Source organism: Barbus barbus (assembly GCF_936440315.1).
Source record: "Barbus barbus genome assembly, chromosome: 13".
NCBI classification, from domain to species: Eukaryota; Metazoa; Chordata; class Actinopteri; order Cypriniformes; family Cyprinidae; genus Barbus; species Barbus barbus.
The window spans coordinates 28232728-28260590 of record NC_136741.1 but is presented as its reverse complement, the minus strand read 5'-3'; the positions used below and the strand labels follow the sequence as shown (position 1 = coordinate 28260590).

At 36.8% G+C, this 27863-nt stretch overlaps 1 protein-coding gene across 1 annotated transcript in view; it reads left to right on the top strand.

The window, feature by feature from the left end:
- The window catches only part of LOC306878833 (receptor-type tyrosine-protein phosphatase T-like), a gene marked incomplete at both ends in the record, with an annotated part of 257633 nt that overhangs the window by 103413 nt on the left and 126357 nt on the right, over positions 1-27863 (top strand). The window contains one exon of the mRNA XM_079431392.1: positions 916-1209. Within this exon, the coding sequence (XP_079287518.1) occupies positions 916-1209 (294 nt within the window). The remainder of the gene's footprint in view (positions 1-915; positions 1210-27863) is intronic.

The following is a 27863-nucleotide window of genomic DNA, read 5'->3' as shown; positions in this document are numbered from 1 at the left end:
AGGAAGTTAATGCAGTGCAAGCCGTAAGCTGTCTCCAGTGGATTTAATGTGAGTGGGTAGAAGTAATGGAGAGAGAGAGGGAGAGGAAGAGAGCTTAGCTAAGTGTTTAGGGAAAAGCTATAGCCCACCTTCTCAACTGGGATTCCAGGAAACGTTTCATTCCATTTATTCTAACAATTCTGCCGGCCAATCAAGTCCGTCTGATATCCCTTAATGAGCTTCAAAGCTTCAGCCGCATGCTTCTCTGTAATTCCAGCCTTCATTTTCCTCTCACCACTTTGCAATACAAAAGTAAATGTGAAATGATGGCTGAATGCAGTGTAATAGTGAAGCAAGATTACTTTCTACAGCCCTTAATTGCTCTTTCGACAACTTTTTTAAATTTGCTGAAAAATTATTGCCAGAAATGGCTGATGTATTTCAGCACAGCCACTTTTTTCATTTCTTTCTATTGCTTCTTCCACCGCTTTCAAATATGGATTTATTCGTATATTGAAGATGCTTGGTATTGATCATAATGGGTGTTTGGTAAATGCATTAGTTTGTACACATTTTGTGTGCTATTGATGAAGAGTAATCAAAAATATGCAGATAAAAGACTGATTATAGATCTAATTCACATCTATTGTTCATGTTTTGCACTATTGTTAAAAAGCTTTTTGTTGTAAAGTGCAAAATAAAGGAATACTAAAACCTTTTTGATTCTGACATTCAATGCACTTCATAATAATTATGACTTCTGAGTTTCTAAGTGGAAACTTCCTCGGAGTATTTGAAGGGAACATGATAATAAAATGGCAAAAAGTCTTGCCTTTTCTATGATGCTATTTTGTAAAGGGTTGATTGTGTGGTGATAAATACAGATTGAACATAATAATCTATACGTAAACAATCCCTTTCTTTTTTCTTCTTTAGCGCCCCCCACACCCATCGCTCCACCTGAGCTTCTCGCAGTTGGTGCCACCTACTTGTGGATCAAACCAAACGCCAACTCCATCATCGGCGACGGGCCCATCATTCTGAAAGAGGTGGAGTACCGCACCACCACTGGAAACTGGGCCGAGACGCATGTTGTGGATGCGCCAACCTACAAGCTCTGGCATTTGGATCCGGATGTGGAGTATGAGATTAAGGTTCTTCTGACCCGACCTGGGGAGGGTGGCACTGGACCACCGGGACCACCCCTCATCACTCGGACCAAATGTGCTGGTAAGTGTCATTATATACGGTTAGAACATTCTTTGAGGAGAAGGTTAAGAGCAATGGAATAGACAAGTGCTTGGACAGTTCAAAAGTAGTGTACTTGTCTCTGGTTGTTTCTTTTCTATGTCTCTCTCATTCTTCAGAGGGAACACAGTTACTACAATAAAGTGGCCATTCTATTTGTTTGTTACATTGGCTTTTACACCTAAAGCATCCAAGAATGGGAAGGTTTTTTTTTCTTCGTTGCTGTAAAAGCAAGAGTAGTGTGTTATTGGTGGCTAAACGCTCTGCTATGGTCGTTTTTTGTAGAAATGTAGGCTTTGTAGACTTTTAGGTTGAATCAAAGTATAGGTTTGGAAGTGCTCTTCATACCTGGTACGTTTCTCTAATAAAAGAAAGAGACTTTTATGGACCAATAAGTAGAGTTTTATTTTTTGCTTTTATTTAGGGTAGTAGAGTGTAGACAGGAAAGTAGGATAGGAGAGGCAGAACTGGAACAACGTTTGGACTGAGGTCAATACCATTATAATGGAGCCCTTTGACTTTTTTATTATAATATGATTATTATAATAATTATTTGAACATTACTTAAAAGAATATTGGATTCCTTGAGGCTTGTGTAATATTTGTGTGTGATGATTTTAAGACAGTTTTGTTGAGCTGCATAACATGAAAAAAACAATAATTCATTAAAAACAGAATGATACATGCAGCTACTATTTCAAAAGTTTATGTTGATTTTAAATACTCATATATATACAGTTGTATTAAATTATATAAATTAATATATTTATTCAGCTAGAATTCATGAAATTGTTCAAAAGTCTCAGTAAAAACTATTTTAAAGAAAAATATTTTATGAAGTTCTTTTGTAGAGTTCTTTTATAAAGTACTTTTCTATTCATCAACCTTGAAAAACAGTTTTCACAAAAAATAATAAGCAGCACAAATGTTTTCAACTTTGAAAATAATCAGAAATGTTTATGCTGCAAATTAACATATTAGAATGATTTCTTGAAGGATCATGTGACACTGAAGACTGGAGAAATGATGCTGAAAATTATGAATAATGAATAAATGACATTTTCAAATATATTCAAATAGAAATCAGTTATTTTAAATTGTAATATTTTTTACAACATTACTGTTTGGACAGCATTTTTTTTTGAACACTTCTTTTGAACAGAAGTGTGTTTTATGCTTAATAAAAAGAATCATGTCCTTAAGTTAGCAACATGCAACATGAGTTATGTTAGAGACAGGGTGAGTGAGATTTGTACTCAAGTAGTCAAACCTGTTCATTAGAAGGGGGTGACCCAATACTTTTGGCAATATAGAGTAAGCACTCTATCAGTCAGTAGTAGTAATCTAAAAAGAGTCCAAATGAGAGCGTGATATTGAGAAGTTTCCTGGGGAGAAATAGGGAGAGACTGGGATGATTTGATATGATGTTTGAGGGGGTGAAGGTGTTAGTTGTAATGATAATTGAGATTGTTACATTTCCACTGCAGAATGATGGCAAAGAGCAGGAGAGACAAAGGCTATAGGTGGGAACAATTTTCAGGCGTAATTATGAACACAGTAGGGTGGCATGTGGAGCGCCGCTCAGATAGACAGAGACACTCTTGATCTGATAAAGTGACAGATAATGAGATGACGGGAGCAGATGAGAGAGCCCTAGGAAGAGTGTGAGTGTGAGTGTGTGTGAGAGTGTGTGTGTGAGTGAGTGAGTGAGAGTGTGTGTGAGTGTGAGAGATCCAGATGAGGGTTATGTGATGAAGGAGCTGGATTGTCATTGATGACACAGCGGGTGAGATCCAGAGGGGCTCTTCTGTGTCTCCTCTCCTCTGTTGCTCCCTCATTCTCTTTTCCTCCACCTTATTTCGTCTTTGACATTTGGATGCATGCATGTTCACACACAGTCTTGCACAAATTCAGCTGGAAACTAATGGGCTTCCAGTGGCAAAGACATTTGACTTTAAGTAATGTGCAATTTGTGCAAGATTTGAATTAAAATGCCTTTTAAATTCCTATTCATTTTCAAGTTCATTCTGAATTTAAATTGCATTTGAATTGAGTTTGTAAGCATGATGCAGAATTGCAATTCATATAGCAGGCATTTTTAAAAGCAAAAAACATGCATAGTAAAGGAGGGCTAAGGTGATGGTGTATTGATGACACAATTTTCACCATCCTTTTTCTGCTCTTTTTTTTCAATTCTAGAGTATTTGGCCATGGATATGCGTGTGAGCTGTGTGTGTGTGCTTGTTTGATATTTTTACTTGTCCAGGTGAGGCTGTTCTACATAATCAGTGCGTTCATGCCAGCTCACCACAGGTAGCTGTCTATTAAATATATACACACACTCGCACATATTTCTGATCCAATGAAGTTGCTTCCAGCCGACAGCACTGATCTTCCTTGTCCTTCCAATTCAATTTTTCTCCTCCGCTCCGCAGCACAGGAGCTCTATTGGTATGCTAATACAGTCACACAGAAGTGTGTCCTCTTTAAAATACACCAGCAGACTGGAGGGTGTCATTGTACGAGTACAGAAACACACACACATACATTTTGCCTTTCTGTTTCAATATTTATTCTGAAATACAAGGATGTTAATATATGTAAACAATATGGCTGTTATACTTGATGCAGGTATTTGAGCCAAGTATTCACCATCAGCGTGTAACAATAAAATCCAGAAGACCTTAGCAACCACATAGCAATAACCTGGCAACTATCTGTGTATGTTTACACCTGATATTTTATAAGACAAATATCTATATATCTACAAATATAGATGCCACAACACTTAGTTTTTATATTTTACCTTCGTACACTTTCTGTAATGGAACAAAACCACTGAGTTGTCACTGTTGACACGCTCCACTTGAGATTCAAGCTGCAGCCCACCTAATGAGCTGGAAGCCGGGCATCAACTCACACGATTTTGACTCTCGCCCTCAGCCAGGTGAGTTCTGATAGTTTTGGTCTATAAGGGTCCAATTGCCATTCAGGTATCACAAAATCCGTCTACAGCTATATCAACGATCCAAACTGTGTAAAATTGCTGATATAGCAGGAGAGTTTGAGGGGAAACAGGAGCGAGAGAGGTCAAAGAACTCAATGATAAGGCTGATTGCAGCAACCATCGAAGCCTTTTGATCCACACTTGTGTGTGGAGATCAATGTGAAATCCACTGTCAGCTTTCATCGCATCACAGCCAGGGACGCATTTTGGGAGTGAGAGGACAGGGCAGACAGAGGGATTGGAGAGAGGTGAAGCGTGTCGGAAAAAACATGTGTTTATGAAGTGACGGCACTGTCTACCTGTCACACACGCATGCGCGCGCACACAGCGGTGCGTATCTGTCACACAGCACTGATTAGAGCAGACAGGTGTGGAGATCCTGTGGTCAGGTGAGGCTTGTTTGAGGAAGTGTGTGTGTGTGTGTGTTCTGTGTGCTGCAGGAAAGTTACTGTGTCATGACAAAGGATGGACACACACTCTTCAGGGCTCTTGTTCTGGGATTGGATTTGCTTCAGATATTATTACCCATGAGTACATTCAGGGTGTCAAACTTTATTTAAAAGCGAGATAACTCTTAGAAACCTGAGCATTAATAAAGTATATGCATGTTTACTTAATATTTGTGTAAAGTCACTGTTTGTTTGTTTAATTTTTTTGTTTAGCTGAAGCTTCTATATTTTTTACATGGGCTATATCGTTCAAAAGTTTGGGTCAGTAAGATTTTTTTTAAAAATACTTTTATTCAGCAAGCGTGCTTTAAATTGATCAAAAGTGACACTGAAGACTTCTAAAAGGTTACGAAACGAAAGGCTTTTCTTCAAACACTTTTCTTTTGAACTTTTTATTCATCAAAGAATACTGAAAAAACTGTATCACATTTTCAGCAAAAAAAATATTAAGCAGCACAACTATTTTCAGTATTGATGATAATAAGAAATGTTTCTTGAGCAGCAAATTGTAATGATTTCTGAAGGGTCATGTGACACTAATGACTGGAGTAATGATGCTGAAAATTCAGCTTTGATCACAGGAATAAATTACATTTTCAGATATATTCAGTGATAAAACAGGTATTTTAAATTGTAATAATATTTCACAATATTACAGCTTTTACTATATTTTTGATCAAATAAGTTCAGCCTTGGTGAGCATGCAAGATTTCTTTCAAAAACATTAGAACCTGCCAACCACAAAATTTTTGATAAATGTTTCTAAAAAAAAAAAGAAAAAATTATAAAAAATTATTTATTTATTTACTTTCATGCAAAACTTAACTGTTCCAGTATACCTCAGTTTTGTGCCAAGTTGACCAGAAAATAATGTGTCCTCCTAAGTAAGCCGTGATCAAAGAAAGACCCAATATCCTGCTGATACTGACTCTGTAATTTTAATACCATTTGTGAGGGGGGGGGAGTGTTGGATAAGATGAAAATGGAGTTGACCTTTGGGATCTATTATAATAACCTTCTGGGAAATATCTGCATTTTCACGGACTTGCTAGCAGGATCCATATAAAAAACTAAATATGTTCTTTCTAAAGTTTCTTTATTTCTTTCTATTGTTTATTCATTAATACATTTGTCCTATCATTTAGTATTCCTTCCTTTGTTCCTACCTTCCTTCCACACCTGCATCCTTTACAATGCTCTGCATCTTCCCCTCTGCCGTTCTGTTTTTGTCCTGCTCCATCACCCTCTGTGACACAGACATATTTAGGTGTGGAGATCTCTCATCCATTCTTTCTCTTCTCTTCCATCTAGCACAAATGATGGATAGAGTTTAGTCCTCTGCTTGACTCTCCAGCAAAGTGGATTTATTTAAATATATTTCCACATCGCTCATGATAAATCTTCATCCTCTGCAGGGGCAGGAAGACGGAGGTGATAATGTGTGTGTTCTTAATTGCTGAATATCCTTTGAAGTGACTGTGGTGCTCTTAATATTTAATGCAGCAATTAAAAAAAAAAAAAAAAAAAAAGCTCTCAGTGGCAATATCTCATCTCATCTTTTCATCCTCCGCTATAAATTCTACCCTGAGATCTTAAAGCAAATTTACTTTACCTGTAGACAGTCCTTCATCATTCTTTTCCACTTTTCATGGAAACCCAGGGCGTCCACACACACACACACACACACACACACACACAGCTAAGGTCAATTACAGTCTCCTCTCTAGCCTGAAACCTTGATATAAAGCCTGTCATAAAGAACCTCTTTGATTTGCTGTGGCCTTTGGGACTTCTTTTTGTTAAATTTACGACATTTTAAAACACCTCCGCTTTACGAGTTAATTACTAACATATTTCTGTGTTAGAGGGCCTAATGTGTCTTCTGGCTTATGTCCTAAAATTATGAAGGAATATGTTTGGAGATACCAGCACTCTGCAGTCCATCAGTTAATGATATTATATATAAGCAAAGGTTTGGGCAGCTATATGTGTCCTGTACTGTCTTTAGGGCTATTCGTATGGAATATGTAGATATCAATGGCTGCAAGTTTCACAGCACTTTCAATTGAAATGTCAATTTAGTGGCATAAAAATGGCATTCAGTTTTATGCAAAACAGGTGAATGTAAATTTGGTAACATTTTATTATGTTAGTTGTTGTACGTAGTGCAGCAGTTCAGAAATTAAATGTCCATTGAGTGGCACTAAAAGGTTAAAGCTCTATAGCATTTGAAAATAACACACCTACAATAAACCTGACCCAAAACCAAACCGGTATTCAAATAAGAAATAAGAAATATTAACAGGCAATGAAAGCACAAGTGAAATAAAAGCACATTTGTCATGCTTGCTTCTGTAAGTCTTTTATCATGACTCTTGATTCTTCAAGCGCTCCACATTGCAAGTGTAATGCTGTACCAGGTGAGCTACCGAGCAAGTTTATTACATCAGAAAAGCCATTCATATGGAACTTATGTGATTCAAACATCAAACTATTTTAGTTGTACAAATCTTGCAAAATGGTAAAAGTGTTTTGAGGTCATAACATAGTATTGTTCAGTAGATCGCATAGAAATAAATCTTTATTAATTCATAATCTGCCCCCGTAATCATAATTTGGTTAAAACGAATAAAAATTGCTGGTGTTTTACTGCCACAAATGTTCATTTAAACTGAAAACTGCAGTCAATTGTAGTTAGAGGCATGATTTTCAAATGAGCCTATGTTGAATCTTATTCAGACGGTACTGAAAAAAGCCGACGCAGTGCCAAATATCCAAATTCTCATTACAATGCTAAATGTCGAACAGTAGCCCTGTGACACTTATTGGTAGTCAAAAATGATTTTCAAAACAAATTTTTGGTCATTTCCTGATTTTAACTCAGAGATGTCAATTTAGATGGGAAATAAATCAAATAATAGTAGATAGTTCAGCCCAGACTTTTTTCCTGGATGATGGGAGTAAAAAGAAAAGGACATTTTCAATTCATAGAGCAATAAAGTCATCTAGCTCACGTGGATATTGAAATAACCTCACGGTCTTATGTAAAACAATACCAATAGGACTTTTGTGAGTGAGTGAGTGAAGTGACATTCAGCCAAGTATGGTGACCCATACTCGGAATTCGTGCTCTGCATTTAACCCATCCAACGTGCACACACACAGCAGTGAACACACACTGCAGCGCCCGGGGAGCAGTTGGGAGTTCGGTGCCTTGCTCAAGGGCACCTCAGTCGTGGTATTGAGGGTGGAGAGAGCGCTGGACATTCACTCCCCCCACCTACAATTCCTGCTGGCCGGAGACTCGAACCCGCAACCTTTGGATTACAAGTCCGACCCGCAACCTTTGGATTACAAGTCCGACTCTCTAACCATTAGGCCACGACTTCCCCGTCATGGATGATTAGACATCAGCGCAGCAGCAGATGAAATACATGTCTGGGCACTATTGTCTTACCTGAGAGAAAATAGATGTTTGCTCAGTAATGGAGAATGTGGCCTTATCATTATCAATGAGAAGGTTTCGTATTGTATTTTCGACTTTTGAATAAAATTCAGTTATGTGAAAAATGTGAATGGTATACCTTACAGTGACAGAAGGATAATGAAAGTTGACCCTCTTTAAAGGGGCAGTGATGCAATATGTTCAATGTTTAATGTGTGTAGACTTAATGTGAGACAATTGTTGGTTAACTGTCTGAAGAGTGTAAACACTGACAAAAACATTGTTTCTGGCTCAGCCAGTAGCGTTGGTTTGGAGGCGGAGCTGCCTTTTTGTGTTAATAATGATCTTTTCTAATAATAAAGATCACCTTACCTTTATGAAGCATGACATTTTTATTTCTCTGATCACTCTAGTTTATTTTTTATGGTATATTTTCTGAATATAGCTTTCATGAAGTGAATCTATTTTTAAAAAGACATGGTAATGAGGCAGCAGAGAAAAGTAGAAGAAAGAAGAGAAGAGGAGAATTCTGTATTGGAACAGAGCAGACACATAGATACGCTTATATTGTCTTTCCCAGCACGTCAGGCGTTCACGGTGCAGAGATGGTGAATAATGCACAGGGGGCAGAGAGAGAGAGAGAGAGGATGGAGATAGACAAGTATGGAGAGAAACAGAGGGAAACTTTGTATTTGTGTGTGTGTGTGTGTGTGTGTGTGATTCTGAAGTTGATTTGGTTTTGTGAGGCCTTGGCTGTGGAGCCTGTGGCAGTGATTATATTTAAGTCCCTGGAAACTCAAGAATATTATTCTAAACTTTTATTCTAGCCTTAAAGGCATAGTTCACCAAAAAAATGAAAATCCTGTCATTATTTATTGCCTTATGTCATTCCAGATCTTCAAAATATCTTACTTTTTGTTCTACAGAAGAAAGAATGACATGGGGGTGAGTAAATGATGACAAAGTTTTCATTTTTTGGTGAACTATTCATATTGCGCCATATAGAACTACACTGTTTATTTAAAGGGATAGTTCACTCCAAAATGAAAATCCTGTCATTTACTTACTGCTGCTGAGGTCTTTCATGCCGTGGATCAGAAAAAAAATAATATTTTGCAGTTATTTTGACAGTGTTTAAGAACTTTTGTAGTTCATCCAAATATGAATAGTTTACCCAAAAATGAAAATTTGCTGAAAGTTTATTCATCCTCAGGTCATTCAAGATGTAGGCCTAGATGAGTTTGTTTCTTCATCAGAAAAGCTTTGGAGAAATTTAGCATTACATCACTTGCTCAGCAATGGATTCTCTGCAGTGAATGGGTGCCGTCAGAATGAGAGTCCAAACATCTGATAAAAACATCACAATAATCCACAAATAATCCACATGACTTCAAACTGTAGTAAATGTTGAAACTTGTGTTTTACCAGGACCAGTATTTTAGTTACTTTATGTGAGAAACAGACTGAAAATTGCTATTAATGGAATTACATTCAAATACAGTATGTCGCATAAAGATGTGAAAATGCATTTAAAATTCTGTCTGTTCCTCACAAAGCTATCATTTGGCTTCAGAAGACTTGAAAAATCTGTTTGGAACAACACAAGGCTGAATAAATGATGGAAGTATGTCATTTTGAGGAGAATTACGCCCATAAGAGTATGTCCATATCATAACTACAGGAATTATTGTGCCGTAATGCATGCATAAGACATTTCTACACCTGTTTCGGTAATTCAGTACAAGCTTGTGTACTTTAGATGTGGATGCTTACAGTATTCCGGCAGGAGCTGTAAATCCCTCTTGTGCCACGTTTGAGGCCCCATCACACCCCGTTTGCCAAACACAGAATCTGCCCGCCCCCCTGAGCAACATCAAAATACATTGCATGTCTGCTCGAGTTTTTGATGGTTGATCACACCCTCAGATTGCCCTCTGGGAGATGTTCTCTGAATTATAATACAGTTGGCGTTCTGTATTTTACATCAGCTGCAGTAGTTCCCCTCTCGCTCTGTCATTACAATCTCTCATCAAACGTGGCTTTCTGACTGAATGTGACTGAAGGGATTGAGCTCCTAAAAGACTTGTACTTAAAGGAACGTTCCGGGTTCAAAACAACCTAAGCGCTGTTGACAGCATCTGTAACATGCCATAGACGATTAGCACAGAGAATAATTGTGCCGTGTCTTTGTGTGTAAAAACAAGCCAATATAGGGTGCTTTTAAGAGGTAATATGCAGATGTATTTTTGTTAAAGCACATATATTAATTCTTCCCAACAAATATGGGTTGTTTGAGTTGTAAAGTTGTCTAAATCACCTTTCCTAGGTGGATAATTTGAGAAAATGTGCGCATTATTTGAAAGTTATTGAGAGTTTATTGGCTTTACATGGTCATGACGAAAGTTTGAACTTGCACAGACACGCTTAGATGATTTTAAATGATTTAATGCTTTTATCACATTAGTGTCATGTCAATATTTATAATAATTATAAATATATACAGTACCTTGCAAAAGTATTCACACCCCTTCATTTGTTTTACATTTTATGTTGCTGCCTTATGTTAAACTGCTTTAACGTACTTTCTTCCACATCAATCTACACTCCATACACTATAATGGTAAAGCAAAAAAAATAAATAAATAAAAGGTTTTTAACATCTTTGCAAATTTATTAAAAATAAAAAACTTCCATTGCATAAGTACTCATACCCTTATCTGGGACAGTTGGAATTTAGCTCAGGAGCATTCATATTGCTTGTAGGTGTTACTAGACTTTGAGTGAAGGTAACCTGTGGCACACACGTCTTAATAAAAGGTCCAACAGCTGATAATGCATATCAGAGCAAAAACTAAGCCCTGGGGTCAAAAGAACAGTCTGTAGAGCTCAGAAACAGGTTTGCGTCAAGCCAGACATCTGGGGAAGAGTTCAGAAAAAAATTCTGCTTCATTGAAGGGTCACAGAAGCATGTAGTCTCTGTTACCCTTAATGGAAGAAGTATGAAACAACCAGGATTCTTCTTAGAGCTGGCCTCCTGGCCAAACTGAGCAATTGATGGAGAAGGGCTTTGGTTAGAGTGGTGACAACGAACCTGATGGTCACTCTAGTTGAGCTCCATGATCATATGTGGAGATAGGAGAAATCTACATAAGGACAAACATTACTGCAACACTCCACCGATCTGGGCTTTATGGTGGTGTGGCAAGACTCAATCCTCTCCTCAGTGAAGACAAAATAAAACACACTTGGAATTTACAAAGAAAGCACCTAAAGGACCCTCAGACTAATAAGATTCTCTGGTCTGATGAACCTCAATTCTAAGCATCATGTTTGAAGGGAACCAGCTCTGCTCATCACCTGCAGAGTACCATCCCAAAAGTAAAGTGTGCTGGAAGCAGCCTCATGCTATGGAGCTGTTTTTCAGCAGCAGGGACTGAGGGACTCATCAGAATAGAAGAAAAGCTCAATGCACCAAAATATTGAGACAGCCTAAATGAAAAGAGCAGAGAATTCAGAACCTCAGACTGGGCAGAAGGTTTACCTTCCAACAGGACAGTGACTCTAAGCACACAGAAAGAGTGGCTCATACACAACGCTCTGAATGTCTTTGAGTGGCCCAGCCACAGCCTGAACTTGAACCCAATCAAATATTTCTGGAGAAACCTGAAAATGTGTGTCTGCCCCCATCCAACCTGAAAGAACTTGAGAGGTGAAGAGGTGAGGAGACAAATGACAGATAATTGCCAAATGTTGATGAGCAAAGCTTGTCACATCAAACAAAAAAGACTTGAGGCTGTAAAGGTACTTCAGCTAAATATTTAGTTAAGGGTATGAATACTTATGCAATGTTTTTTCTTTTTAATAAATTTACAAAGTTGTGAAAATTCTGTTTTTGCTTTGTCAATATGGTGTATGGCGTGTAGATTGATGGCAGCAACATAACAAAATGTGAAAAAATTGAAGGGGCATGAATACATTCGCAAGGCACTGTATATGTGACCCTGAACAACCAAAACCAGTCTTAAGTCGCTGGGGTATATTTGTAGCAATAGCCAAAAATACACTGTATGGGTCAAAATTATAGATTTTTATTTTATGCCTTAAATCATTAGGACATTAAGTAAAGATCATGTTCCATGAAGATATTTTGTAAATTTCCAATTGTAAATATATCAAAACTTAATTGCATTGTAAAGAACTTCATTTGGACAACTTTAAAGGCGATTTTCTCAGTATTTAGATTTTTTTGCACCCTCAGATTCCAGATTTTCAAATAGTTGTATCTCGGCCAAATATTGTCCTATCCTAACATAACCATACATCAATGGAAAGCTTTCAGATGATGTATAAATCTCAATTTCGAAAAATGGACCCTTATGACTGTTTTTGTGGTCCAGGGTCACATATAACCAAACGATTCCTTGGACTAATCCTATTAGCATATTATTCTATTAGGTTAGATTAGTGCGTGTGCGCATAGAGTGCGTTCTTTCACTGCATGATTCAGTCTATTAAAATGCATTTAGAATTATCACAAATTTCAAGATATGGGGGCAGAAAATGTATATATTTACATAATTTCATATAGTTAATCAATATCACAGAAGAGTGCCGTTTTTCTCTCCAAAATCAGCACGATTACAAATGATATTTACAACAGTTCAATAAGCAAGAAGTTAATTAATAGATTTACGTTTTAAGCCCTATTCGCACGGGATTAGTATTATCTGGGGACCATGTGTGATTTTGAAATGACTTTGAGAGTCCCGTTCTATGGTCCAATTAGATGGATTTAAAAAAAAAGAAACTAATATAGATTTGTGCCCCGTGTCATTTACATTTCACCAGGTTAAAATAATATCTCAAGCTTTATGTTTTATTTATTTTGTAACACATTAAACCTTTTCAGCTTTCTCTTTCTGCAAATTGTACGGTGTAGCGATATGACAGCACCCAAAATACTATCAAGCACTCCAACGCAGCTCCATTCTTTGCGAAAGATGGATAAAAAGGCGCACAGGAAACAAAAACCTTGAAAAATGATATACGACCCGCCAAATGCTGGCCAAATCACAGAGATGCCGATTCGCACAGGACTAATATTATCACAGGACCTCGGTGTTCGGCGAAATACGGTAGGTCATTTGCGGGGGAATTTTTACTTTACAAATTACAGACATGGCCGATTCGCACGGGATTAAGATCACAGACAACCTCCGCAATTATTACAAATGACTGGAGGTCACCAGGTAATACTAATCCTGTGCGAATAGGGCTTTAGACAGCATATTGCCTGTTTTTGCTCGATTTCGACAACAAAAATAATTCCAAACACAGCCACAACACTGTTTTGCGTCTCTGAGCAACATGACGGTGCTTGTTCCTGAATAAATCACCCGTAAAATGACTCAGTTCAATCGCAATGACTCACTTGTTAACAGTGACTTGCTGCCACCTGCTGGCGGTTTTAATTTCACATTTAAAATATCTTAAAAAAAATTTTATTTCAAACATCAGTTGTCAACGTTTTAGGTTTAAAATATAAAAACATTATTTATGCATTTGTAACTGCAGGTTAAAGCATTACATGTCCCTCTGAGCTGCATTAAACTGTGTAAAGGCATCTAAATGTCGTTCAGAAGCAATTCCGCTGCATAGCAAAGATGAATTTGGTCAATACTGACTTCATTTGCTTGGTAACAGCCCAAATGTCTTAGTGACTTATTAAATGAAAAAAAAAGACTAAAAATGCACACTTATAGAAAAAAATGGCTTTATAAAAGGTAAAAAATGCCCATAAAAGGTAAAAATCAATTTAAACTTATTGGAAAAGATTCATCTGCAGCTTCTACATGACAATAGGCTACATCAGCTGGAATACTTCAAACCGGAGCTGTTTTTGTTTTGTATGCTGCTAAGTATAGCTCCATCATTGTTCAAAGTAAAAAATTAGCCTAGTTTTAATAAATAAAAAATTATTTGTTTATTAAAATTATAATTTCTTTCTTTTTGGTGTATCGAAAACGTATCGAACTGTGACATCACTGTATCGTATCCAAAAGAAACCGTGAATTTTGTGAACCGTTACACCCCTTATATATATATATATATATATATATATATATATATATATATATATATAAACCCTGGACCACAAAACCCTGGACCACAAAAAAATAAGGGTCAGTTTTTCGAAATTGAGGTTTATACATCATCTGAATATGATGACCCGTATATACAGTTATACGGGTTTGTAAGATTCATTTATTTTTTTTTCTGTGAAAGAAATGAATACATTTGTACAGCAATCATGCATTAAATTGATCAAAAGTGACAGACATCGATAATGTTATGAAATATTTATATTTTAAATAAATAATCCTGTTCATGGCATGGAAACATCTGCAAACATTTAAAATAAGTTCTTGAGTAGTTAAAAAGTATATTAGAATGATTTCTGAAGGATCATGTGACACTGAAGACTGGAGTAATGCTGAAAATTCAGCTTTCACGACAGGAATAAACTGTATTTTAAAAATATATTTAAATAGAGAAACATTTATTTTACTTTATAATATTATTTTACAATATTACTGCTTTTACAGTATTTTTGATCAAATAAATGCAGACTTGGTGAGCAGAAGAGACTTCTTTCAGAAACATTTAAAAAATCTTTATGAATTTTAGTGCACAGTAGTGCATTTTAATGTTTATCCTGCTTCAATTATACTGCAAATACATTTTTTGTCTGTTTTTACAAACTGGGGGACAAGTTGAATTAATTAATTAATTAATTAATTAATGTATTTTATTTTATCAATTTTTTTTATTATTATTATTTTTATTTTTATTTTTGTGGTGAAGGATGACTAATGTTGAACCTGGAGCATTTCTTCAAGAAAAAAACACATTTATTTCAAATGCCAGTATCTCTTCCTCTGAGTAGCAGATATATATTGTTTGTTGTATATTGTATGCTTCTTTGTTTTAGAGATTTCTGATAAGAGTTGGTGCTCAGTAATATCAGGTGACATTATTCAAAGATCAATTATGAAGAAACTGAAATGAATGTTATTGTGAATTTGTTTTGATTTGAACAAAGACCTTGCTGGGTGAGAAACAGAGGGAGAAATTCTGACCAAAGAGGAAGAGGAGGAGAAAAACATACAGCATAAATATTCATTTCTCTTTTGTTCAACAAAAAATGGCCCAATCGAATCTTCAGCGGATTCCAATCCACCTCAAATAGTTTTGTTATTCATAACCTGCCTCTATATATTAACATGGAATACTTCAAAATGAAATCACAGCAATCCCTCTGGATCATGGGAAATGTGGATTTACCACATTTGTTGATTTCTAACAGATTGGATTTAACTGAAATCTGTGGTCATAAATCAAACATTAACAATGAATAAATCAATATCTCTACTACAAGTGACAAATTTAAAATGGTTTATTGTAAATACATCTGAGAGGGAGCAAGAAACCACAACAAAAATGATCTGTGATTTAGTTTTACTCCTGGTTTCACTGTTGTTTCAATGAAATGGCCCCCTTCCATAGTGATTGTCAAGCTTTTATTTGTTTGTATTGCATATTAAAATAAAATGCTAGGAAGGAAATAGCTAACAATATATCAAACAAATAGGATTGTGAGTGTAATTGGTACAAATAGCAACAGATATCTCAGTCTTGCACAAAACTGCTCTAGAGAGAAGGACATAAATGAAGAATTTCAAATCATTTGAAAATGCAACCACTGTTTCAGTAATGGAGATGAGGGGAAAATGTGCTTTTTCTTAATTAATTTGAACGTCTTATAGAGGGAAGACGAGGCGGTTTGCTTGTTGGGAGAGTAGCGCCCACTGGGCACCAACATATGGAGACTGCATTTGGCTTTGGGTGACGTTTAATGAACTTCTCATGATTATGAGTTCCGATACCAAAAATAGCCCCCAAAGGACCTGAAGGAGGCCCTTATCTACAGGAGTAGCAGACTTTGTGGTTTAGCTCTAGGTTGTGTCTCACTGTGATTCAGCCTTACAACGCCGCATTCAAGCTCGCCTCGCTGACAGCCAGATGTTTTTCAAGACTGGAGTCATGTGTTTTTGTAGGCCTGGCCTTAGGGCAGCTTTCCATTTCGATGGGCTCACGAACATAGAACTATAAAAAAAAAAAAAAAAAAAAAAACTGGAGAGAGAGACAAAGAGGGTGGTATTAATTACTCGTCCATGAATAATGCAGCTTTGCTTGTCAGATGAAGGCTTTCTGTAATCTTAGGGTCATTATCAGTTGTGAAATGAGCTTGTTTGCTTCATTTCTCTTCCCAAATTAGAGTGGAAATTTAGGTCTTGGACAATAAGCAATATCACATCTAAATTTCTTGAAGATTTTTCAGAAAGAAGCCTCACATGTTCGCTATGGATGCATTTATTTGATCAAAAAAACTGTAATAATAATATTTTAAAATAAAATTGTAATTTAAAAAACATCAGTAAGAGTGTGTTAAACTGCATATCAATCAGTACTATTTTTCATAATATACCATTGATTTTCTGCAAATGAAGATTTTTGAAATGATATAGCTATACAAAAAACAGTGAATAAAATATTTACATAGTATATTAGCATATTGTATATATACTGTGTGTGTGTGTATATATATAATAATAATTAATGGTTAATAACGCGTTAACGCAAATTCATTTTATCTCTCTGGGGTCGACGGTCTCGACAATACTCTGTTGATTTTGGTCACACAAATAAATGTTATACATAAATCGAAACTGTTAAGTGTCTACTTTTATTTGTATACACTCACAATTACAACAAAACTGTGTGGTTTTGGAAAAAAAAAGAAAACAAACTGGCTCTTTGTCTTCTCTGTCTCCGCAAACTGCTTTTAGAAACACGTCACTAAAATGAACTGTAACTCGGTGAATTCTCAACACACAGACATGAGAGTTATATCTATAGAAAGCTTGAAGCATCTACTTTTAAATGAACTTCTTATCGAAAACAAACATTTTGTGATGAAGTAATCCGTATGAAACCAACATGATGTTCAGTCTTTCCTGTCTAACTCATCTCTAATGTAATCCCTAGGCACTATTTTTTTTAATGCAGCGCACATTTTCTGTTTGACCCGTGGCCTAGTCCGTAGTTGGAGAAATGGAGATGCACAGTGTTGTCAACTTAGCGACTTTGCAGACACCTTTAGCGACTTTTTTTTCCCTTCAAAAAAGCACTGAAACCTTATTTAGTTTCTGAGACTGCTGTTACTGCCATGCGAGCACGAGGTCTTGCTTTCCCAGCGCACGCACACGCCCCTTTCTCTCTCTCTCTCTCTCTCTCTCTCTCACTCTCACTCTCTCTTTCTCTCTTTGCGTCTGCTCTGTTCAGCGAGATGCGGAGAGGAGCAGGGCTTTCAATTAATCACAGATATTATGTTGCTTCTCTAATTTTACATGCAAGTATAGCCAAAATCACAGCACAGCTATTGTCTTTATCATATGTGTATTTCATCAGACGGCTCGATTATCAGGATTTTTGTGCAGATTAACATCTTGGAAGGGAGAGCTGGTTATGTAGTCTTAATGGGTCGCGTTTCAGTCACTATTTCATATTCATTCGGTTGTCTGACAACATAAACAGTAAAATATATTGGATTCAATTTATTGTCATTGCACATGTAGGTACAGGTATGGTGCTGCCCAGGAATCTGAATGACTCAACTGCAGTCACAGTGCTGTTCATGATGGTGAGTGGAGGGAGTGCAGGGGGGTTTCTCCTGAAGTCCACGATCATCTCCACAGTTTTGAGCGTGTTGAGCTCCAGGTTGTTAAGACTGCACCATACCCCCCTGCTCTCCCCCCACTCACCATCATGAACAGCACTGTGACTGCAGTTGAGTCATTCAGATTCCTGGGCAGCACCATCTCTCAGGAACTGAAGTGGGACATTCACATTGACTCTATTGTTAAAAAGGCCCAGCAGAGGTTGTACTTCCTTCACCAGCTGAGGAACTTCAACCTGCCACAGGACTTGCTGAAACAATTCTACTCTGCCATCATTGAATCCATCCTCTGCACCTCAATAACTGTCTGGTTCAGCTCAGCTACCAAATCTGACCTCAGAAGACTACAGAGGTTAGTCCGGACTGCTGAGCGAATCATTGGTACAACCCTCCCCACTCTCCAAGAACTGGTAAAATCACTCTGGATCCCTCACATCCAGCACACTCCCTCTCTGAGCTGTTGCCGTCTGGTCGACGCTACAGAGCTCTGAGCACCAGAATGACCAGACACAGGAACAGTTTCTTCCCTCAGGCAATCCTTCTCATGAACACTTGACAATAAACACGGAACACACAACTATTATACATTATTCATTCACCGCACTTAATTAATTTGCACATATCATACCTGTACATACATAATTGTCTATATTATATAATTGTATTGTTTTGTACATTGCCTATTTGGTTATTTGTATATTATTCTTTATTATCTGTGTCCTGTCCTGTTGCTGTCTTTCTGTTGCACTGTGGAGATTCTGTCACTAAAACAAATTCCTCGTATGTGTAAACATACTTGGCCAATAAAGCTCATTCTGATTCTGATTCTAAAACAACTGGAGAGCTAAGCACAATGGCTGTCATGCGCGGCGCCATCTTGAGAAACAATCAAGATGTGTATATATATATATACGCATTTCAGTGCTCATAATTGGATAACTTTTTCATGGATTACATCTTATTCACACAATGGCAGTAAATCATTCTTAATTTATTAAGAAAGCACCTCTTAAACAAATACACCATGTATGAAACAAAGGGATTCCCAAATATTTTTTGTCAGCCAAACCACTTTGACATGTAATATTTAATAAAAATATTAATATTAAGTAATTTAATATTAAAATAATTTACCAACATATTTGCATGTTTACAGTCCTTTTAATGTTGCTTAATGTTCAGTTTGGGAAACACTGGTATAATGTAATGTTTAATGCATTTTGCGATGTTGGTATCAAAAAATGGAGTGTATGGTTTTTTTTTGGGGGGGGGGGGGGGGGCTTCTCTTTGCTTTTTTTTTTTTTTTTTACTGTATATCAATATGGTATGTGTAATGGTAAGTTTAAGTAGTCTAATTAATCTAAAAAACGTAGTCTAATTAATCTAAAAAATAGAATACATTACCTAAAATCGGTAACCTAGATTACATTACTAATTAGAGTTTTCATCATGAAATCTGTAATTAGTAAATGACTATTATTTGTAAGTAATCTATCCAGCTCTCTCTATATATAAATATATAACTGCTTTTAAAAATGAACTTTCAGTAGCTCCATCAGATGCCATTTTCATTCAATTAGATCAGCCGTTAAATCACACACATGGGTTGTCTGTGGGCTGTGAAGGGTAATTCTGGTTTTCGCCCTTTTAATCAAAATTTTTAGTCTTCATTCTCTTTATCTATTTCCCATTCTTCTTCCTTTCCTCTCTGCATGACTATATTTGGACCTGTCAACCAGATGCACTGTGGGTTTTGGAGCGCTGCATTCTAAAATGAGCCGTTAACAAGCAGGTACATAAGCTGCCAATGACAATGTCACATTCCCAGCATGCAAAAAAACGAGGAATCATTAATAACCAGGCCAGGCAGTCTCTGTGCTCGGGTGGTACGCTCACCACTGCACATTAAAAGAGTAACAATGATTTAATCGTCAACTCTTCTGTGAATTGTTTCCAGGCAACCTGTCTTAAACGTAATGATCTCAGTTTGATGAAAGAACTGGAAGGAGACTTAAAAGAGAGACGCGGATGAGCGCGCTGCAGCGTGGGGGGCTGGAAGCGGAGTTTTGCTGCGCTGTCAGATTTTTTTTGTCTAGAAAAGTGACGTGTATTCACGGAGGACGATGTTTCATAAGACATATCGGCTGGTGTTCTCTTTCTTTTTAATGGTGCGTTTTGTTCACTTGCTTGTTGTTGCCTGAGCCGACCTTTTGTTTAAAGATCAAGAGATCTGTGCAGGGATTAGAGAGTTAGTTCTCCAAATGACTGAGAGAGATGGTAGATGTGGCTTATCTTGAGGGGAATGGCTGGTTGAAGAGTCGTTTGACTGGAGAGCAGGGAAACAATGTGAAGAAAGAGTTTTGGAAGGGAAAAGTGAACACAGCCCTCTTCTTTAGGTCCCTTTGGAGCTGTCACCCTGTCTTGATGTGCATGGCTGCAGATAGCATGCTGACCAGAGGAGGCTGACAGGTGGAGCTGCCCCCCCTCATTCAGGCTTCCAGAAACACCTCCGAAATACATGACGCCAGGCACAACCGTTAAAGTGTGTCCAAAAACCACACAGAGACAGAATGTAGGAGGAAACAAAGAAATGGGAAAGTTTCCTTCTCAGCAGACAGGTATAAATGGAATGCGGTAAAAATGAAATTACGTTTGTTGTTGGCTTGTCAAACATTGTAAACCTGCATAATGTGATTATTAGTGCTATAAGCGTTGTAAACGGTTTCATCTTGACAACTTTTCATTTTTTTCCTTAAAGGTTTGAGTAAAATGAAAGTGGTTCTCAAGTTTCAACTTACAGGGGCTCCAGAAGTGCTTGTATACTTATAGATGTCTAAATGTCGTTGCATTAGATTTAAAATATAAAAAGGAAACCACCAAGTTTTTCCATTTATCATTTATCATTTAAGATTTTTAAGATTTCTCAATACAATTAAGTTTTGATTCACAAGATTTTGATTTGACTCAAACTGATGCTGTTTGGTTTAATTCAGTTCATTTTGATTCAGTTCAGTTTGAGTTGGTTCAATTAGATTCTGATTCTCATCTGGATTACATTTTAAGCTGATTCTGATTCATTTGGTTATATTTCAGTCATATGAAATAAATAATTTCTCTGCTAATGCTGTAAATGACACATTACAGCATTTCAGTCTGATTCAAATCAGTTTTAGAACCAGCTCATAAGAGTAATTTGTTTTGGCAATTGGGTGACATTGGTCACAATATGTTTTTGATTTACTAAAATGAACTGGCTCATAACAGTGATTTGTTCATGAATTAGACTTCACCAAGACTACACCATTTAGTATCTTTTTGTTGCATCATATTTAGTACAGTCTCAAATGTAAATCAGACAGGCTTTCTAGTTTTCAAATACTTGTTGGGTTTGCTCTGGTTTTCAACAATTTTGAATTTACTTAAGCATAAGCAAAATTGAGCTGCATCTCTTTTTTCACAAATTTTGAGAACAGAGTGGATTGAAACAAAGAAACTGTTATAATGATGCAATCATTTTTTACAATTGATTTTTATTACACTTTCTCACATTCAAAAAGCTTTGAGTTAATATCACAGATCTACTGTCTACTGAGGCGTTTGGGTCCTTGGAGACTCAGGCTGCTCAGAGAGACTTCATAATTCATGCATAGCAATGTGCTCCTTGGCCTTTTCCAGTCGAGGTCATCTGGGACAGAAAGGTCTTTCTCACTCGATAGGAGGGGAATAGCAATATTGTAATCTTTTTCAGCATTTGATTGAACAGGCAATTAAAATTTATATCATGTAACTTCATACTAGAACCACTGCAGCTGAGGTTTTGTGCCTATAAATTATTTCCTCAGAAATAATTATAACCAATGAGACACTGACAAAAAATAGCAAAATCTACACCTTTATGCACAAATGCCGACTGAAGTCATTCTCTGCTGATGTCATTGGTTCATTGATGACTATTTATGAAGTATTTTCAGAATTAAATACCAGCATATTGCTTAATATATACAGAAGTTACACTGTATCATCTTATTTTAACTATTTGTTTGAGTTACGCAATGAACTTTTCAAACATTAATAGGCTACATTGTCACATAAACAGTTAATTTGAAACAACCAAATGCATCCATCTGAATATGTATGGATTGTGCTTTAAAGAAGATGAGTTTAAAAAATACAACTTTTCTAAGAGGGCTTTTATCGGAGAGGGTTGTTACCATGAATTTTCAACAATAAAATGTAGATAAACTACTTGACCTAACTAATCAACTTGTTGACTATCTCGACCCATCCCTAGTCCAGTCAAATGAGTTTAGTGTTCAATTGACACACTAGAAATGGAAGGTCAAGTTGAGCGCAGTGCATTCTGGGATAAAGTATACTACACATTTTTGCAAAGATCATAGGTCAACAACGCATGAAAATTTGCATACTAAGAACAAAACGCATGCTACTTTCTATAGAAATTGTACACGTTGTGTCATAAGTTGATATGCAAATTGAATGCAGTTGAATTAAACATAACGCATCAATGTTAATTATTCTTGCCATTCAGCAAGCATATATTAGTGGATTAGGCACACACATGTGCATTAATATTTTAATGTCTGTCTGCAGTTAAGAGAAAACAATCATTGTGTGATGGAGGAATGAAACAGTTTGACATTGAATGTGCATGAAAATGGGTTTAATAATGTGATGTTTTGGACACAGTATATGCATGCGATTGGTATAACGTTTTTTTCTTTTAAATAGCTAGACATTATTATCTGCTATTCTAGTTTTAATTTCAGTTGCTTATTTCAAGACTTTTCATGAAGCCAAGGCCAGGAAGCACTTCAATCCTCAACAAAAACCAGGAACAATCACCTTTGTGAGGAGACAAAGCTTAATTTTTTATATGACAATCAAAATTTTATGCAGAATTGCATTGAATGTGGTTGTACAGTTTCTTGGGCTGTGGAATTAGACTTCTAAATATTAGTTGGACTCCGTTCACACCCCAGCAAATCCTCACACAGACGCACCAGAGAATGCCACGCATGCTCTCGTACGTTCTTTTTGATGTCTGCTCCAACCTTTTCTGATTCAAAAGCTCTCCAAGTCTTTCACAATAGCCATCGCCCCCCGTCGCCCCCCTTCTACAACAGATTGCTTACATGCACTCCCAGTCTTTCCGTAATGTCCCGAAACCTCCTGCAGAGTTCATGAATATAAGCACTTTTCCCCTCCACTCTTATCCCAACTCCCACCGATCTGCTCTCCTCCTCGCCGCCCGCCGTTTGATATATCATGATCCTCGTTGCGTGAAGTCATTACTGCAGGAAGTGGAGAGCGAGGCAGTTCACACTGTTTTGCTCTTGGAAGGTTTAAATGATTGGAATCCTGGAGCTTATGATTGACTAGGGAAGAGGGAAGGGTGATTGCTTTTTTCCCCGTCCGGCGCCCAGTTGAAGGCTAAACAATAACAAGACAGACTTGGAGTCATCTTTTGGGAATGGATTGTGTGAGGGTGTCTTATGGCTTTTTGTTTTATAACTCCTCTGTGTGTATTATTTTTTCTTTATTTTTTTTTCTGCTGAGATTTTCTTCCATTTTTTTCTGTTGTTTATTTTTATTGAAACAATGTAGCAAGAATCTCTCTGCTCTGTGTCCATTTTTTAGCTTGTTTATGGCCATCAAGTATCCGTGGATGAATCCGTTTTCTGTGGGAAATTATACTGAACATCTGAAAATAAAATCTTCAGATACTTAAAGTAAATATTTTATTTTGATGTTTCCAATCTTTCAAAACTGACTTGTAGTGTTGAAAGTATAAAAAACTAAAATAATAATAATATAAATAAACATTTTTTTGAACGGTTCATTATGACTTAATAGTTGTTCAATCATTTTTAACTTTTATTGACAATTTAAAACTTACAATAATTTGTACTTTTTTAAATTAATTAATTTTTGTATTATTTATTTATTTGTTTGGATGTTTTTTATCTTTTTTAATATCACATTCTTCTGGGTGTAATATTAATAAAAATGTGTTATATAAAATATTAATAAAATTCAATTAAAATTACATTTTTTTTTGTGGTTGAACCAATTTGAAAAAATGTTCATAGGGCAATTAAACATCTGAACTACAAACCACAAGACTGTTCTCTGTTTAGATTGCACCGATATCAATTTGGTTCATCTGAAATATTGTATAAAGTGAGAAAATGAAACCAAATTCATCATCTAATCGGTTCCCATGGCAATGAGGAAACCTGAGTACAAACAGAGAATGTCATGTTACTTCACACTGTCAACTTGATGGATGAGCTAACAAAATATGATAAATAAAACAGTTGTGCTGCTTAATATTTTTTGCGGAAACTGTAATACAGGATTCTTTGATGAATAGATCAAATAAACAGCATTTATTTGAAATAGAAATCGATTTGGATTTGGAAAAGGCTTTACTGTCACTTTTGATCAATTTAATGCATTCTTGCTTAATAAAAGTATTATTAATAAAAAGAAATACTGACCTCAAACTTTTGAACAGTACCGTATACCGTGGTTTTGCAATTAAAATGTTTAAATGTCCAACTACCACAGTACTCTGCAGAACTTTTACACAGTACTTTTTTCATGTCAGTCATTAATAGAATAGACAGTATAGCATGTGTGGCTGTTGGAGGTTATTGTGTACTACAGGATAAACCACAACAACTGCAAACCCACAAAGGGACGAGCAGACAGACGGCGGTGTCGGCCTCACAGAGAGTATATTCCTTTTGATCTGCTGAGTCGCTCTCTCTCCATTTCCCCTGTTCCCCTTCCACTTTCACTTCTTTCCCTTAAGATCATCAGTGTGAAATCACAACCAAATATATTTTGTTGCCTTTGAAACTCTTGCTGATGTTGCCAGCTGCTGCCGCTCGAAGGAATAGTTCACCCAAAAATGATGAAATCATTTACTCACCCTGTTTTCATTCTACTCCGTATGTCTTTCTTTCTTCTTTAGAACACAAAACACTTATTTAAAAATGCCGATTTTATAATTTTAGGTGAACTATCGCTTTAAATTCCCTTCATTTTCGCTTTCTGCACACTGAATGTACTTTTAACGTGTAAAACTGCAACTCAGCACCCATATCCTCATAAAAATCGAGTTTTCCTCTTTAAAAATGTTCAACTTTGCCACGCAGTGACACTTGACCCTTCAGCATGCCCTTGGCGAAAATGTAGCAGCGCAGTGTAGCAGAACTTTGCTTTGCTGAGTGTTTTAGAGCTCAAAGCTGCAGTGAAGGTGAACACTGCTAATGCTGAAGCAGTATGTATGAGGAACTTCTATATGATGATAGTTGTCCTCAGTGTTTGTGACTGCTGCAGCATTCCTTAGCTGGGAATTTAACCTGACACAAACGTCAAGTCCCAGCGTGATACGCAAACTCTTGCTTCATGCTGTGCAAAGTACAACAGTTTCACTTTGATGCACGTCACTTAATTAAAAGGAGAAGTTTTAAAGTTGCATCCAGAGTTAAATGCTAAGTATTGTTTACTGCAGCTACAAAAAAACAGACAGTAATTAAAAAACACTCCGGAGAGAAACGACCCAACATCTGTTCGCAGTGTTAATCTAATTGATTCGAGTTGTGTCACTACATGGGGTGACTCAAGTCTTTGGGAGACTTTGGATATCAGATACTATACATGCATTAGCTGGCACACAATGTATATTTCCTGTTCACGTTCAATATTCTTTAATTGTGTTATGTGCTGAGAACACTTTCTTTTTTGTCATGATTTTGTTTCAAAACCTGTAAGCTGCCTAATTAGACAGCATTTTAAGGCATTATATGTGGACAGTATATTGCACTTTTTATGACTGAATTTGTATTTATTTCTTTATTTCTTGTTCATATCCAAGCAGCAGCAGTGTATGTAGGTAGCATACAGCAAAGCAGATCACTGTGTTTTGGAGCAAAGATTATTTACAGTATTCCGTGTCCATCCACACACTCTTTTAACCTTGGGTTTTTCTTTGAATGGATGGAGATGTTTTTGAAGGTTGGCCATGTTTGCATGTAAACCGATGGTGCCACTTTGGCCTACAAATGACCATTGGATGAAAGCTTTAGTGAGTTTTAAAGGCAAAGCGCAACCTTGCAGAAATATCTGAACATTTTCTCTGAAGAAAAGCACAAGACTCTTTAGAAGTGTAATAAAGCATCTGTCAAGCCTGCGGTGTTTTATTGTTCTCTGCAAGACTCGCAAATGACAAAAAATCTTTGACTTGTGATATCTTTCCCATTTATTTTTATTTTTTTATTTTTTTATTTCATCATTAAAAATTATTTTATTATATCAAATATTTTATTTATTAATTTTATCAATTTTATTGTTTTTTTATTTATTGTTTTGTTTTATTTTTATCTTTATTTTTACAGTTGTTTTTCCATTTGTTGACTTTTGAAATGCTTTCTTTATTTCAAAAATAAAAATGGCTCATCATGTCATTTTCAATGCTTGATGCTGATATCCAGAAAGCAGAATGGCTGTTAGCCGATATATGATTTATTATGGCGTATGAGACACATTTTGTTTTATTTCATTTTTCACTGTTGTTTTCCACTGTTGTTCATTCCCTGCCTCTGTCTTTCCCTCATCTGAATCTCTCGGTTTAAAAAACCCACGCAGCTGGGTATGGTGGACACCTATTGATATGTTTATTGCTTGCAGTTTCCCCTCTCGTTCCGGAGAGAGCGAGAGGGATGGTGGAGGTGTGATAAATGTTGCGGGGCGTTTGGGTCTAAAGAGATCGCGCCAAAGCAGCGCAGCAGCAGTACTGAAGATTGATTTCTCTTACGCAATTCTCCCCAACGTCTGCGATTAATGACCCTCTACGCTTTCCATTCATCAGCATCTCCCCTTGCTAAACCACACCAGCTCTCATCCAGGCTCCAAAAGCCCACCTATGGCACCACGGCGTACCCCGCGGCCGCGCATTAGCGTGTTGCTAAAGCTCTCACATATTCACCTCTTTCTGTCAGATTAATGACGATACTGTTACCCTGCACCTGTCCACCAAATCCCCTGCCCGCCCAACACCTTACCTCGATGGGGGGCTTCATGTTGGACATGGACCCTCAGTGGCTGAAAGCCAAAGCATTGCCTGATTGGACATATGTCTCTACTTGTATAGCTATTCTAGTGAGGCTTAACCACGTACAGTAGGATTTACAGTCTTAAATCTTCTTAGATGTCACCTTTAGAGGGTAAGCAACTCTGATTAAACATAGATTAGCCATAATCTGGCCTTCGGGAGCAAAGGATTTGGGGTTTTGGGTCATTTGTTGTTATTTTTAAGCAATTTGCTCAGCTAAGAGTTCAGCTTTAGTACAAATCTCCAGCAGATAACCTAAAATGAGGCTCCCAAATGGGTACAGACAACAAAACTGTATCTTTTCCCGACTTTCCTGGTTTGCTTGATCTTGAATAGAATGCAGTTGAATAAGCAATGCTTCAAACTTCGTAAGTCTAAAACTCCCATGTGTAGGAGCTATTGAAGCTGAAAAACGCTGATGTCTGTCCTAGACATGACACAGTTCTCACAATGCTCAAATTGCTCTGCACCCAGGAACTCTCAGAACTTTGAGAATGAAAGTGTCCTGAGAGAGCTGCCATGATGTAAACTATCTTAAGACGTTAAAACTCCCTTTCACATGTGGCTCCCTCAAGATTCACCCAAGGCCAAAGTCAAAAACCAGTCGCCTGCCTCTTTTATGCTTTTCTTCTAATCTAGAGGAATTAGTGTGAGAGATTTTGTCCAACAACCCCACTGGATCCACTGGCGAGTCTCTGATACTGTTTGTTTCACTGCTCGATATTGTTCTATGATCTCATATACAACAGATAGTAGTTGTAATGCTTAGTTGTAGCATGTATTTATTTATTGAA